Here is a 16,186-nt window from a genome sequence, read left to right as displayed (position 1 = left end):
ACAGAGTTATGGCTCTTGAATTTAGGAGGTACAAAAATTTAATGGCCCCGATACAGGACATGTATTGCTTTAGCAGTACTCTCAGAATGCTTGTTTACCGTTTGAATAATAATACCGCCCACCCTTAGTTTCCGGTGTGAGTTTTATGGTGAGATGTGTTTTGATCTATATGACAGTTGTTGCACAATCTTTGAATACCGTACTTTACGTTATGGCTGGCGATTGTGATGCCATTAATAACTTATTGGGATTGAATACCTGGGCTTTAATTTAACAACATTGAATCGCCTATTTTCATTTCATTTCAACTTATTTCCGTGCTTGTATCCAATTAAGGTTCAAGCACGCTGTCCTGGGCACATACCTCAGGTATCTGGGCTGTGTGTCCAGGAGAATGGGTTAGTTGTTAGTGGTTAGTGAGAGAGAAGAGGGTGTAGTGGTCTTACACCTACCCATATTGGGTAGTTAAAACTCATTCTGGGTGGGAGCCGGTACCGGGCTGCGAACCCTGTACCTACCAGCCTTATGTCCGATAGCTTAACCACGACACAACCAAGGCCGGTGCCTATTTTCTTCTTTACAGAACTGCGGTTTAGGGTTGTTCCAAATATAATCAAATGGTGGTGTTGAGCACGGGGCTGGGGACCATAGAATGCAACGCAATACAATATTTGATGCAACCTTTGTATACAGATAAAACTCGGCTACATACACAAAACTCGATCTGGGTTCAACCGGGCTGCGAACCCAGTAACCTTTCAGCCTTAAGACCAATGACCCGACCACTATACCACCTGGAGGCGATGTTTGCTGTCTCATGCGACCTGTCAGCACTGCCCATCGGAATGTGGTGAAGTCTAATACGGATAACGACGTCTTCTGTTTGCTTTTTTCAGATCCCTTTGACCATGGCCGTTAGAACGTATAGCGACCACCGTTTTAATTATGTCGTGTGTTTGGGCAATCCGCGGGTCGTTGTGTGTGCTAGTATCAGATCCAGTCACGCTTGAGCTGTCAGAACCTCATTTAGATTTGTACTTCGACAAATGTTTGACAGGGTATCTCTCCAACTGATCATTTTCTCGGACTGAAGTCAACCAAACATGCCTTGGGCTGTGATTTCGTTTTACTGAACATCTAGGCAGTGGTTTTTGTGTGTGTTTTTGTTCTCCCCGTTACTAGTATTTCTGTCATTGTTATTCGGTCGTGTCGCCAACACCGTATGGAGTATTATGTTTTATCTGCTACCCGAAACTATTCACGTCAAAGTGTTTTGAGGCAATGTTTTGGATGTCTCTCATTTTTTTTCCACCTACATGTACATGAAGATACTGATCTGTTTGGAGTCGTGCGGTCTAAATGAGGTCTCGCCTCAAGCGTACAGGTGTTAATTTATGCTGTCGTCCATTTTGGGTTTTGAGAGAAAAAAAATCCAAGCAACTAACTTACCAAGTGCTGGACATACAGGAAAGCTTCCAAAAGACACAGGTATTTATTTACTGTTTGGTTGTCAATATGACTGTGTATTAATTTTATCTTAGGGCTGGGCCAGAACTGTTCACATGGGGGGGGGGGGGGGGGGGGGAGACACACATGGGGAGGTGTGGGGGCTAATACTGTAACTTAAAATTCATTTTATTTTGAACAAAAAGTGTTTCTAACCTCTGTGTGTGCTTGCGTATGCATGCATGTTTTATATGTACATGCACATGCCCATGCATATGCACCTGTACATATAGTTATGTATATGTATATGTTTATGTATATATGTATGTATGTTTATCTATCTATCTATCTACCTATCGGCGTACGGGCTCCCATTTTTGTAAGGGGGAGGAGAATTATACAAAAATGCCCAAATCTGGGTAACAACATTTATTTTATTAACATTACTGCAAAGCAGCTATATAGGGTTATAAACGAATCACTACGCATTTTCCCATGGATTGCAACTGATTTTGCGGGTTGAATGATGAAAATATATGGTAAAAAGGTATCAGATTAGTACATTTTGCCCGAATATCTCTATCGTTTTACCCGAATTTGAGGATTTGCTCCAGCGCTAGGGGTCATTTGCCCCCCCCCCCCCTGCACCCACTGCCCACCTGTCTCGTACGCTTATGCCTCTATCTATATGCATATATTATTCTGAATTGAATGTGTGTGTGTGTGTGTGTGTGTGTGTGTTTGTGTGTGTATATATATATATATATATATATATATATATATATATATATATATATATATATATATATATATATATATATTACTTTCAATGCCAGTAGTTTTATATCAACATCTATTTTGATTGCTGAGTTATGTGTTTGTATAACACCCAGAAATAAAAGGATCCTGTCAACCTGTTTGAAAAGTTTCTAGGTGTTAATCTCTATTTGTTCTCTCTCTGACGTCACCGTGTCCTACACCCAGCCAAGTGTGTCGCTCCATTGTTATTTGATTATTTCGCGAACACAGAATCTAACGAACCCACATTCTTTTGTGGGGCGGGGAGACCCCCCACAGTGGTGAACGTCTTAACCCTCTATTCCCTCGGGAGACAGTCATTGTTGTGTAGTCGGAAAGTGACTTCAAGAAAGATTCATTTTGTATTATTATTTTGCCGCGAAGGAAAAAGAAACGTGACATACAGGTACTGTTACTAAACCTTTAAGCTTTTTTTATCTCCCTCTGTAGGAAGGTCAAGGGTGTTTATAGCGGTGTACACATGGATACCGAAATGTTTTGACAGTCTCGTACCGGCCATCGGTATACAGACTGGTAGGTACAGGGTTCGCAGCCTGCTACCTGCTCCAACCCAGAGTGAGTTCTAAAGGGCTCGTTGGGTAGGTGTACGGCCACTACACCCTCTTCTCTCTCACTAACCAACTAACAACTAACCCACTGTCCTGGACAGACAGTCCAGCTAGCTGGGGTGTGTGCCCAGGACAGCGTGCTTGAACCTTGAAACTAAGTTGAAATGAAAATGAATGACAAGTCTAGTGTTAGCTCCGGGGGGTGTTGTGTTTATGAGAATGTGTGTATACTAGTTTCTAGTCGAGGTGTACGGGCCACACAATGCGTGTATACTAACTACTTTCTAAACGAGGTGTGCGGGTCACAGAACGTGTCCAGCTGACTGCGTCCTCTGTCAACAATGAAAGGAAACATGCTAACCGTTCTCTGTTGAATTAGGTAATCTGTTAGACGTAGCGTTTTGTTACTGGTAGCATATGCAAGTCGTTGAATAGGTTTACTATTTGCGGTTAATCTTAGAATAAGAATTAAAGAAGGAAGGAAATGGTTTATTTAACGACGCACTCAACTCATTTTATTTACGGTTATATGGCGTCAAACATATGGTTAAGGACCACACAGATATTGAGAGAGGAAACCCGCTGTCGCCATTTCATGGGCTACTCTTTTCGATTGGCAGCAAGGGATCTTTTATATGCACCATCCCACAGATAGGGTAGTACATACCACGGCCTTTGATATGCCAGTCGTGGTGCTCTGGCTGGAACGAGAAATAGCCCAATGTGCCCACCGACGGGGATCGATCCCAGACCGACCGCGCATCGAGCGAGCGCTTTACCACTGGGCTATGTCCCGCCCCCTTACAATAGGAATTACTGTGAAGTCTTCAGGTAGGATTATGCTGACCACACAGAAAGACAGACAGACAGACACATTCACAAACATACAGACACACTGGCGAAGTCAGAGGTTGTGCCCACGACAGGCGTGCTTGAACAGTTATCTGATGGAGGCATGCCAAAAATTACTAACACCCACCCACATCAGATATTTATAGTCAAATACACACACACGCACGCACGCACATACACGCTTACATATATATGTAAGCCTATATGCCTACATACAAATACACACAGATATGTACACACAAGATATTTTATTGCATAGATCGGAATGGTCTTTATAACTATACGGTTGAATGAGTATGTACTGAAAAGGCTTACCGTATTTCACATTAGCATATTATTGATAACAATTCTTGAAGGATATTGGTTATAGGAGCTGAGCGAATGAAATAAAATTATTCAGATTTGCATCTATGCTACCCCCACAGTCTAACAGAAAAAACCAGACTGTCGCCTATAGTAGCTGCCACAATTAGGCAACAATAGCTGAGCATGCAAACGTTTACTACGTAGATATGAAACCGAAAAACCCCAGACTGTCGCCTATAGTAGCTGCCACAATTAGGCAACAATAGCTGAGCATACAAACATTTACTACGTAGATATTAAACCGAAAAAAACGAAAAAGCTTAAATTTGGTCAGGTCAGAGGGTTTTACGTGCACATTCAGAACAAGCTGTTGTAGCGTACGCCTGTCATGGACACAGGTGTCGGCCTTGCTCGGCCCCTCTGTTCAGGACAGGAACGGAGTTGGGGTGGGTAAGAGAGGGGAATGCTCGCACTGGCAGGTGCAAGAGAGCACCAGCAGCCCGACCGGGGTCGATAGCGGGCGGGGTTAGTTTTGGTGCTATGGAATTTTGAAAGTCCCGTAGGATTAAACCAAAGAGAAAGATTGCACACATTTAATGAAGGAATTTGGGCGCTTTTTTTTTTTTTTTTTTTAACGGTCGGCCGAAAAATAAAGGGTATAATAAGCTCTCCACCCGGAGTTTAAATATTACCTCCCTTTACTTCGAAGGGTCAGAAAAGGGAAGCAACTCGTATTACACCTCAGTAGACCAGCAACACACGACATGGCATGACACTCGGTTCTAGATGCAGGAATTAGCCTTGTTTTAACACCTTAATTATAGGAGTTGGCTCCCTTTGAATATTGCATAGACTAACACTGAAATCAGTTCAGATTACCGGCATCGGGGGTGTCGTGGTTAAGACATCGGACATAAGGCTGGTAGATACTGGGTTCGCAGCCCGATACCAGATCCCACCAAGAGCTAGTTTTAACGACCCAGTGGGTAGGTGTAAGACCACTACACCCTCTTTTTTCTCTTTCAGCTAACCCACTGTCCTGGACAGATTGCCCAAATAGCTGACTGATAGTAAGGTGTGTGTGTGTGTGCGTGTGTGTGTGTGTGTGTGTGTGTGTGTGTGTGTGTGCCCAGGACAGCGTGCTTGAACCTTAATTGGATATAAGCAGGAAAATATCTTAAAGAAGAAGAAGAAGTTCTGATTCCAACTAAATCCAACAAGCATTCTGAGATTACTGCTAAAACAATACATGGCCCCTACCAGGCCAACAACAAATGTTCATTCGTATCACCTTTGCAAGTCGTTTTACATCGCACTATGAAATCGTATGTTGCGAGAGTTTAGTGCATTCACAAAGCTCTCTTATTCTAGGTTCAGACTGTCAACTGTCACCACAAATTTGACCAACTCGATGGTTACGTTGTAATTTCCCTCAATTCCTGACTTACGACGGGTGCGCTTAGAGTTACTGATGGGTTATAGGACGAGAATCGAGTTGTAAGAGCGCTCAGACTAGCAACTGGACAGTCGTAGAAGTCGTGATAGCATAAAGTTGGCTAACTTTGTGTTGCCAGTTGGTAGTCTGAGTCTTGCATTTGGCAATATCGCATCCTCCTTGCAAGTCGTTTTGCATTGCACAGTGTGAGGACGCAAAGTTGCGAGAGTTGAGTGAATTAGGCCTCTGACCTGGTGCTTATAAGATTTTAGAGTCTAGACTCGTGACTCTAATAAGAGTCTGAGACAATAATGTCATGACAACGCCATACAAATTGTATGTGTGTGACGTCATTAGAGATTGAGTCTGAACTCTAAAAGTTTTATAAGCACGGGCCTTGGAATAACGACTTCGAGTCGACACCTAAACGCATAACATACTATTATATGATTTTTAAACAAACAAGTATGTACATTATTTAAAAGCTTAAATTTGGAAATGTATCCACATTAAAAATAGAGAATAATACATGAGTTGTTTTAAAATGTATCTAGCGAGCGAAAGCGAGTTTGATAAGTTTTTATACAACGAGTTGTGATATAAATGGTATCTAACGGACACGAATGCAGAGGCGGATCTAAGGGGGGGGGGGGGAGTGACCCGCCCCCCACCCACCCTAAATTTTGCGACAGTTATAATTTTATTATATATTAATTTTCATTTTGTTTACGATCCCCTCAAACCTCCCCCAAAGTTCCATTGGCATTCCGCCTCATGCCACCCCCCCCCCAAATGAATTTTCTGGATCCACCACTGGAATGTATTATTCTATTTCTTTAATATCCTCAAAAAGCAGGTTTTAAGCAAATTTTAACATCTTTTTTGACTAAAAGTTATTTACACTCGTTGCACTTGTAGCTAACTTTCGCGTCACAGACCCATGATTGACAGGTTAACTATACGTCAGAGCAGCCAGTCGTATGTCTTGAAAATTGTTAACACATGTACGTGTGTAAACAGCCGTGTGCTACGAAAAATAATGCATGACGTTCTCACCAACGGGTGTGTAAGAAAATTATTTGAAAAGCCAATCAAGAGCAGCTATATAATATATAGCAGGAATTCGACACTACTGCACACTGCACATAACATATAGCTTTGATTTATAAGTGGTTAAACGTTTTTAGACAGCATCATAATATCAAAACTATCAAAAGGGACTTAAAATAAATCATATAGCAAAATTATAACTGGTTCTACGTTCCAGCCAGTGCTCCACAACTGGTATTACAATATTAACAAAACTTAAGGCCTTGAAATGTATTATCCTGTTTGTATGATAGTACATATAAAAGATCCCTTGCTGCTAAATCAAAAAGAGTACCCCCTTGGGGTGGCGGCTGCGAGTTTCTTCTCTCATTATCAAAATATCCGTGTAGCCCCTACACATGCGTCCGACACCATATTGCCGTAATTGAAATGTGCTGAGTGCATCGTTACCACCCCCCCCCCCCCACCAAAAAAAAGAAAAAAAAAAAAAAAAAATATATATAGATATATATATATATATATATATATATATATATATATATATATAAATAAAATAAATCCCCAGAAACAACAACAACAAACAACAACAGTTCTTCCTCCTCTGATTAGGCCATCGGTCTACAGGCTGGTAGGTACTGGGTTCGGATCCCAGTTGAGGCATGGGATTTTTAATCCAGATTCCGACTCCAAACCCTGATTGAGTGCTCCGCAAGGCTCAGTGGGTAGGTGTAAACCACTTGCACCGACCAGTGATCCATAACTGGTTCAACAAAGGCCATGGTTTGTGCTATCCTGCCTGTGGGAAGCGCAAATAAAAGATCCCTTGCTGCTAATCGAAAAGAGTAGCCCATGTAGTGGCGACAGCGGGTTTTCTCTCAAAATCTGTGTGGTCCTTAACCATAAGTCTGACGCCATATAACCGTACATAAAATGTGTTGAGTGCGTCGTTAAATAAAACATTTTTTTTTTTTTTTTTCCTCCTCTGATCGGTTCTAAGTAGCTTCTTTGCTTTTTCTTTCGCCTGGTCAGATATACTAATAAGGATGAGTAACCTGTTAAACCAGTAGGCTACAAGTCGTTTCCCGTTGATAATACCATCTATACCTAATGCCAGCAAACATTAAACATGTTTTTTGTCAGTAATTCCAGTTTAGTTTGAGGTAAAAAGAAAAGGATATGTTTTGGAAATAATAAGAATATTATATATTTATATGCATAGTAAGCACATTGGCTAGCCTAATATATATAAATATAGATATAATAACATTCATCCAAAGGTGCATGTCGTCTGCTTGTAGAATTTCAAGTTACATGTTCTGAATTAGTATGTACCTACTTAACTCTAATTTTGATTAGTCTTTTGTTAAGCTTTCTCTACTATTAAAAATGTTTAAAATGCATTTTGTATGTATGTACGATAAAAAAAAAAGAGCCAAAATTATAGTTTGAAAATCCATGAGCAGACGAGTATTCCAGTTTTATTTATATATTAAGCAAAACAACAAAAACCCAACCCCCTCCCAACACATGCACAAATTAACAAAGAAAAAAAACAAAACAAAAAAGAAGAAAAAGATGAGGTATAGTTTATAACCATCAAAACGTTCGTTCGGTTGAATGACACCACTAGAGCACATTGATTTATTAATCATAGGCTATTGGATGTCAAACATATGACAATTTTGACATATAGTCTTACGAGAGGAAACCCGCTACATTGTCCTATTAGTAGCAAGCTTAGGGATCTTTTATATGCACCATCCCACATACAGGATAGCACATGCAATGGCCTTTGATATACCAGTTGTGGTGCACTGGCTGGAACGAGAAATAGCCCAATGGGCCCACCGACAGGGATCGATCCTAAAACCGATCGCGCATCAAACGAGCGCTTTACCACTGGGCTACGTCCCGCCCCTGAAAAGATCGTCTGCAGTGAAACGAACCAACCTGAACTAGACTCGAACACACGTCCTTTTGTAAGTAAATGAACAGTTATTGGCTTCCAACGAATAAACTGTTCGTGCGATAGATTAAATCTACTTCTCTGTATATTATTATTAGTTAGCTATTTATGAGGCTGCTTCAACGAGGTATATAGTGTTATTGCTTTAGAAAACCCACCTGCTGACAAATATAATTATAGAACAATAAAATTAGTATGTTCCTATATTCATTTAAATACTTTATTACTAAGTTTTAGTGGGACACATAAAGCGGATTTAAGCGTTCGCGTGAGGTGCGATGTGTCGCGTGATCGATATACAAATGCACACCTGTTCGATTAGTCAAGCAGTGGATAAAAAAATATGTAAGCAGTGCTTATTAGTGGTTTTGAAATACTGTAGGTACCTTTTAAGAAAACATTACAACCTCTTTTGCTTAAAGTTAAATACAGAATATTAAATGATGGTATGATACGTTAGATACTATTTCTTTTACGATTTTTTAAAAACGTATCTAACGCTAGTGTTAGACTACCAACTGTCGGCAGAATGTTGACCAACTCGACGGTTGCGTTGTAAGTCCCGACTTACGACGGGTGCGCTCAGACTAACAACTAATGGGTTACACGACGAGAATCGAGTTGTAAGAGCGCTCAGATTAACAACTAATGGGTTACACGACGAGAATCGAGTTGTAAGAGCGCTCAGATTAACAACTAATGGGTTACACGACGAGAATCGAGTTGTAAGAGTGCTCAGACTAACAACTGGACAGTCGTAGAAGTCGTGACAGCACAAAGTTGGCCAACTTTCTGCTGGTAGTTGGTAGTCTGACACTTTAATAACGAGCGAAAGCACCAGAGCACATTGATTATTAATATTGGGCAATTGGATGTCAAACATTTGGTAATTTTGACACGTAGTCTTCAGAAGAAAGCGGTTACATCTTCCCATTAGCAGCAAGGGTACTTTTATAATACACTTTCTCACAGCTAGGACGGCATATACCACGGCCCTTGAAATACCAGTCGTGGTGTTATGACGGGAAAATCTCAAGAGGACCACCTATGGGGGTCGATCCTTCGACCCAGGTATCACAGACGATCGCTCTACGGACTGAGATAAATCGTTCTCCCACCCAACCCCATGTCCGTAATTTAACTTTTATTATATGGTTTACACACACACACACACACACACACACACGTTTTAATATCAGTTTTAACAATATTCATTATAGAGTTACGGCAATTCATCGGTTCCATTTTCACGCAAACCGATTATAAATTAGCTTACGGTTCGGTTGAAAGGTGGAAACTGGCATTTTGCTGCCAGTGATACGTTTGATGACGCGCATGTGTACCTTTACCGCGACAAATAAATTCATATTTTGTTGCCCTGTTGTATATATACAATACCTTACCATGCCCATTTCTAAGTCTGACCCCATCAGTTTTCGATGGTCCTGTCTATAACCTTGGTCATCAGTAAATGTTGAGATCCCATCACACGTATTGTACTCCCTCATGTTTGTCAAGTAAACTCATACATAACATTTATAGTCCTTTATTGTTTATTGTCAAGACAGGTTCATTGCAAACTACATTATAATCATTTATTATGAATGGATACATAGACGTCTAAGTGTCACTACACAGTTCACTTCCGGGTCACAGTCCATTCATCACTGTCCTCTATAGTTCCTAATTGTGACATGTGGTGGTTCAAATATTCACTTCCAGTAATTGGGGAAGAATTAAAACAATTTTAATTTTTCAATGGTAAGCCTTCTGGATGGAGTTTACCCATGTTAGTTTGCAATATTGTGCATTGACTTTTTGGGACATGAGTGTATAGCCGGTGTGTTCGGACCGGTACTACAGCCAGATGCGGTCATATAGCAAACAACTGAGACGGAAATGGTGTCAATTTTGGAGTGAAAAATAAATGCTTATATAATGTATATTCGCAATGGTGTATGTTGTTAGTGAAAACGAGAACCCGTTCTATTGGCAATCTTCATTTGAAGTTGGGTGATTAATTTTTGACATGGATTTCAATGGCAGATGGCATCTGTATAGTAAGACCATAGGCCTACATGTCACTCCTGTGTTTAAGACATAGATGTATAGTGAAGTATTAGGGTTGATTCGCTGGAAATTAACACCAGAGTGGAAAAGAAAATTCCATTAAAATGTCTCAGGTTTGTGTGTGGGTTTCTTTGTGTTTTGTTTTTCTTTAAAGTTTTATTTGACAATATATCGAGGTTCTGCTTATTTGAGACCACATATATAAGCCTAGGTTTCTTTTACATCAGTCTGCATTCTAATTTTTCTCCCTAAAACGGATTGGATAATGTATAATTAGGTTATATTTACGAACACTTACCTTCTGTGCGACATAAACATATCCATTTACGCATAATCAGAAGATCCCCCAAATATTTTCTTTGCATAAGAGTAATATTTGTATTTTTATATTATGCATGCTTGTGATAATCAATTATCGACGATAATAAAATTAACGATAAAAAACACACGCAACTGTGATTATGCACCTTTAAAAGTATTTTCCTTCTTTTCTTTTTTATGATCGTCCAGAAGCAGCGCCACCATGCCTTCCATGTGGAGTTGTCTGTGCATGAAAAGGAAAAGGATATGTCTCACAAGACGCAGCAAGACGCGGAAGAGGAGGTCGTTCATGGACAGCGATTCGGCCAGTGACGTCAGCAGCAACGCATACAGACAACTGACGCCATCCGGTGAGTTTGACGTCAAATTCACCGGGGCCAACGCCACCGCGTTTTCGTTTGACAGCGACGGCCATTGCGACGGAAACACGATGACGAAACTGCTGAAGAACTCTGGCCCCAAGAGGCGGAGAAGGGTCCAGGACATCTTCAGCCAAACTCCGGCGGAACATGGTTTTCGTGATTCGTATGAATCTTCTGAAGGATCGTCGAGATTTTCTTCTGAATATTGTCCTCGAAAGAGAGACATTCTCACGGCTCTCCATGGACACGGGAACACATTTCTCAGTCCAGGTCAGGAATCAGAGAGTATGTATGGATACATCCCAAAGACGATGCAAAACGTCTACGCGTCGACAGCGTTGGAAGGTTGCCACGTCGAAGATTATTTCTCCAACTGTCGCCCAAATGCTGCTCTGGGAAGATTCGCTTCCGCCGATATGTATAACAATAGGGAACGCGCATGGAACGAAAACAGAACGGACAGGGTATCGATAGTTCATACCAAGGATACTTTTGGCGACAGTGGTGGACACATTACCGGGTTGCGTGCTGACGTCAATGGTGGTTCTAGCACGGGATTGTATGATGAAATCAGTTATGACCCCAGCAACAGATTGTGTGATGACGTCATTGGTGACCCAAGCAACGGGTTGGGTGATGACGTCATTGATACTGAAAGAAGGTTTTCTCTTCTTGAGACGTCAACAATATATTCTAGTGAACCGCTCATAGTGGGATCGTGTCCGGACACCTCACTGTTCAGTTCACAGACTTTGTTTGTATCTGGAATTGATGACGACATGTTATATTAAGGTCTCACTACACAGTTCATTTCCGAGTGAGAATTAATTTATCAGGTCCACTACAGTTCCTAATTGTGACATATGACATGTTGTGGTTCGCATATTCACTTCTTGTAATAGAGGAAGAATTAAACTATTTGTATTTTTCACTGGTTAGCCCTCAGGTTGGATTTTGCCCATGCTATTTTTTACTATTGTGCATTGACGTTTTGGGACATGGGTGTACAACGGAACAGGCGGCCGGTGTGAATCGATTCCTGTGCCACCTGTTATGACTAATACTACAGACATGCCCTCTTATAGCAAACAACTGAGACTAAATGTTCTCAATTTTGGAGTGAAAACAAATGCATATAATATATGTTCGCAATGGTATATATGTTGTTAGTGCCAACGAGAACCCATTCTATTGGCAATCTTCATTTTGAAGTTGGGCAATTTTAATTTAACATGGAGTTTTGTGACAGATGGTATCTTTTTATTGAGACCTAACAAAAATCTAAAAAGTGATTTTTGTTTTTTACGTTGCACTTAGTGAATTCGAATGTGTGTTAACTGTTTCGACGTATCGAGACACATGGTTATAAAATTTCAATGTCCACAACTGAAGTCTGAATTGCTATATGGAATCTTTTTTATGGCAGTGTTCGACACATCCACCACCTTTGGAATTTTTTGTCTCGGCTAGTGGGAATTATCAACTGTATTATTATCTGGCACAGGGCACAGGGCTGGTGACTTTCTCAAAACTATGTTGAACATTTTCATTGCTGTTAACGTTTTATAAGCATAGAGCCAAATGTGACCTATTCATGGAAATGTTGGAGGTGTCAGTGCCCGTGCTTAAAAAACGCTTGAGTCTAGACTCAAATCTAAAATGACATCACATACATAAAATGTATAGTGCGTTGCCATGACGTTAAAGTCTTAGACTCTATTTGAGTCTCGAGTCTAGACTCTAAACGTTTTATAAGCACGGGGCTGGGAGTATATTTGTGTTGGAATTATGCAGGATCGAAGAGGTTGATATTGTTTGTTTTCTTTATGTTTTTGTGTGTGATGCTTTTATTTTGTGTGGGTCGTTTGGCGATGGGGGTTGGTGGAAGTGCAAGTCATATTGACTGAGATAGCAATGTAGTATATGTATGCAAGTCATATCGACTGAGATAGCAATGTAGTATATGTATGCAAGTCATTTGGCGCTGTGTTAAATGTGTCATAATAATACCCATTGGTTGTTATATTCTCATTCCAAATAACGACAATACATTTGGCTTATATTGTGTTTTACTCACACACACTAACACACCTACACACATATACACACACACACACACACACACACACACACACACACACATACACATACATACACATACATACACCTACGCACACTCACGCACACACGCACGCACTCGCAAACACATACTCGCGCGCACACATACACACTTGGCCTCCCCTTTCCTTGGACCTCCAGGTAAAGAACCAGTTTGACCAAGACACTGGATCTGCTTCATTCAATTATATTATCACTGTCTTAATCTCTTCACTGTGTTCCTTGCCTCACACTCCATAGGTGTGTACAAGAGTTAGTTGTGCAGGTTTTGATTCGTTTAACCCCTATTAAAAATATAGCGGGTTTCCTCTGTAACACTGTATGTGAAAATTACCAAATGTTTTACTTCTAGTAGCCGATTATTAATAAATCAGTCTGCTTAAGTGGTGTCGTTAAACAAAACAAACTTTTAGCCCTTATTAGGAGTCGCAGTTCTCCTATAGAAAAAGTAGGAACGATGTATACGTTCTGGCGATTGACCTTGTCAAACCGTCTTTCGGACTCTGCTTTGTGCACAAATACAGTTTTGAAAAACAGTATGCCAAAGGCTTTGTCGTTCAGGTTAGATCGGGTTAAACTACCTTCATATCAAGATTGCTATTAATAGAACCAGTTCTTGCTTGGACTGAAAATAATTCATTCATTCGTTTCAGTCTAATTTCGTGCTTATATCCAATTAAGGTTCAAGCACGCTTTCCTGTGCATATCTTAGCTCTCTGGACAGTGAGATTAATGGTTAGTGCTCGTCGGTATATTGGCCTTATATCTCTCCGCCGTTAAACCTCGCATTGGGTGGGAACCGCTACCAGAGTGCGAACCCAATACCAACCGGCCCTAAGTCAGGTGGTTTAACCTGTACGCCCCCAAGGTCGGTATGAAAATATTGTGGGTGTGGGTGTATGGAAAAAAGAAGAAGAAAGAAATAACATTTTATTGCACAGTTAAAGTTTTCTTTAACGACACCACTAGAGCACACTGATTTATTAATCATCGGTAGCTGTTCTTTACTGCTCGCACCACAACTGGTCAAAGGCTGTGGTGTGTGCTTTCCTGTCTGTGGGAAAGTGCAGATAAAAGATCCCTTGCTGCATTAGAATTTTTTTTAGCGGGTTTCCTCTGATGACTATAAGTCAGAATTACCAAATGTTTGACATCCAGTAGCTGGTAATTGATTAATCAGTGTGCTCCAGTGGTGTCATTAAACAAAACAAACAAACAATTGCTCTACACTTCAATGAGTCCAAAAAGGGAAGCAACTCTAAAAACAAACAACTTCAGTTTAAAAAGTTAGTTTCTTTTATTTATCAACACCACACTGATTTATTCATCATCAGCTGATGTATGTCAGCTATGTGGTAATTTGACATATTGTATTAGAACGGAAACCCGCTACATTTTTCCATTAGTAAGAAGGGATCTTTGCTACGCACCATCCCACAAACAGGATAGCACATAATATCATGGCCTTTGATATTCCAGACGTGGTGCACTGGTTGGTACAAGCAATAGCCCAATAGGCCCACCGACGGGGATCGATCCCAGACCGCATTACCATTGGACTACGCCCAGCCCCTTTATTGCACATTGTGATCACTATATCAGGCTGTCTTACTTGTCCCTCTTTTCCCTCCTTTTCTTCAAAATACTTTGTTTTTCCTAGGAAGTTTTTCCCTACCTTTTTTGTTTCAAAATGCCGCATATTGTTGTTCAAGAATTACCAAATGTTTGACATCCAATAGCCGATTATTAATTAATCAATGTGATCTAGTGGTGTCGTTAAACTAAACTAAACAAACAAACAACATACATATGCCCAAAATAGTCACGCCCTAATTAAATGCAACCATGCTGACTTCAAAATACTGCACCTCAAAACTGACTACACCACTGTAAAATAAAAGTACAAATAACTAGCACAATTGTCTTTTAAAATAACATGCTTAATATAAATGTGTGGCGACAAAGCTGACACTGCCATAACGCTAGTACGACAGAGCTATTAGCGTGTAATTAACATTTAAGAATTCAATAGCCACGTTCTAAAAGAGCACAACCTGTCGCAAGTAATATATGTGTGTCAGAGCGCACGACACAATAGCTACACAACCAGTGAACTAATGGACGATAGTCTCCGTCAAAGATGTGGATGAAACCTCGAAACATCGACACGTGGTTGTCCCCCGTGGGTGAAGACGTTTTCTCATGTCATGGAATCGGAGTAAGTCGCTTTAATTCTGATGACACCTGTTTTATATGTTTTATTATATGCAGACATAAGCAGGATGGCAGATGGACAAGTAAGTGAAATTACCATAAATGTTTTGTCTTCTATTAATCTATTAAGGCGGGATTTAGCTCAGTTTGTTGAGGAAAGAAAAGGAATGTTTTATTTAAAGACGCACTCGACACATTTTATTTACGGTTATATGGCGTCGGACATATGGTTAAGGACCACACAGATATTGAGAGAGAAAACCAGCTGTCGCCACTTATTGAGCTACTCTTTTCGATTAGCAGCAAGGGATCATTTATATGCACCATCCCACAGACAGGATAACACATACCATGACATTTGATATACCAGTTGTGGTGAACTGGCTGGAGCTAGAAATAGCCCAATGGGTCCACCGACGGGGATCGATCCCAAATCAACCGCGCATCAAGCGAACGCTTTACCACAGGGCTACGTCTCGCCCTGTTCAGTAGATAACGACAGCGATTACGTCGACCGAGGGAATACCGTAACTCAATGTTGACAAATTAACGAATATGACGATTACGACGACCGAGGGAATACCGTAACTCAATGTTGACACATTAACGAATATGACGATTACCACGACCGAGGGAATACCGTAACTCAATGTTGACACATTAACGAATATGACGATTA

At 40.6% G+C, this 16,186-nt stretch overlaps 1 protein-coding gene across 1 annotated transcript; it reads left to right on the top strand.

Annotated features, from left to right (window-relative positions):
• Nucleotides 1-1,137: 1,137 nt before the first annotated feature.
• On the top strand, nt 1,138-13,182 carry LOC121389540. Its single transcript, XM_041521207.1, has 2 exons — nt 1,138-1,488; nt 11,003-13,182. The coding sequence occupies exon 2, from the start codon at nt 11,016-11,018 to the stop codon at nt 11,964-11,966; it is 951 nt and encodes a 316-aa protein (XP_041377141.1). The 5' UTR covers nt 1,138-1,488; nt 11,003-11,015; the 3' UTR covers nt 11,967-13,182.
• Nucleotides 13,183-16,186: the final 3,004 nt, after the last annotated feature.

This window comes from Gigantopelta aegis, chromosome 14 (genome assembly GCF_016097555.1).
Source record: "Gigantopelta aegis isolate Gae_Host chromosome 14, Gae_host_genome, whole genome shotgun sequence".
Taxonomy (NCBI): Eukaryota; Metazoa; Mollusca; class Gastropoda; order Neomphalida; family Peltospiridae; genus Gigantopelta; species Gigantopelta aegis.
This window is presented reverse-complemented; position numbering and strand designations above follow the sequence as displayed.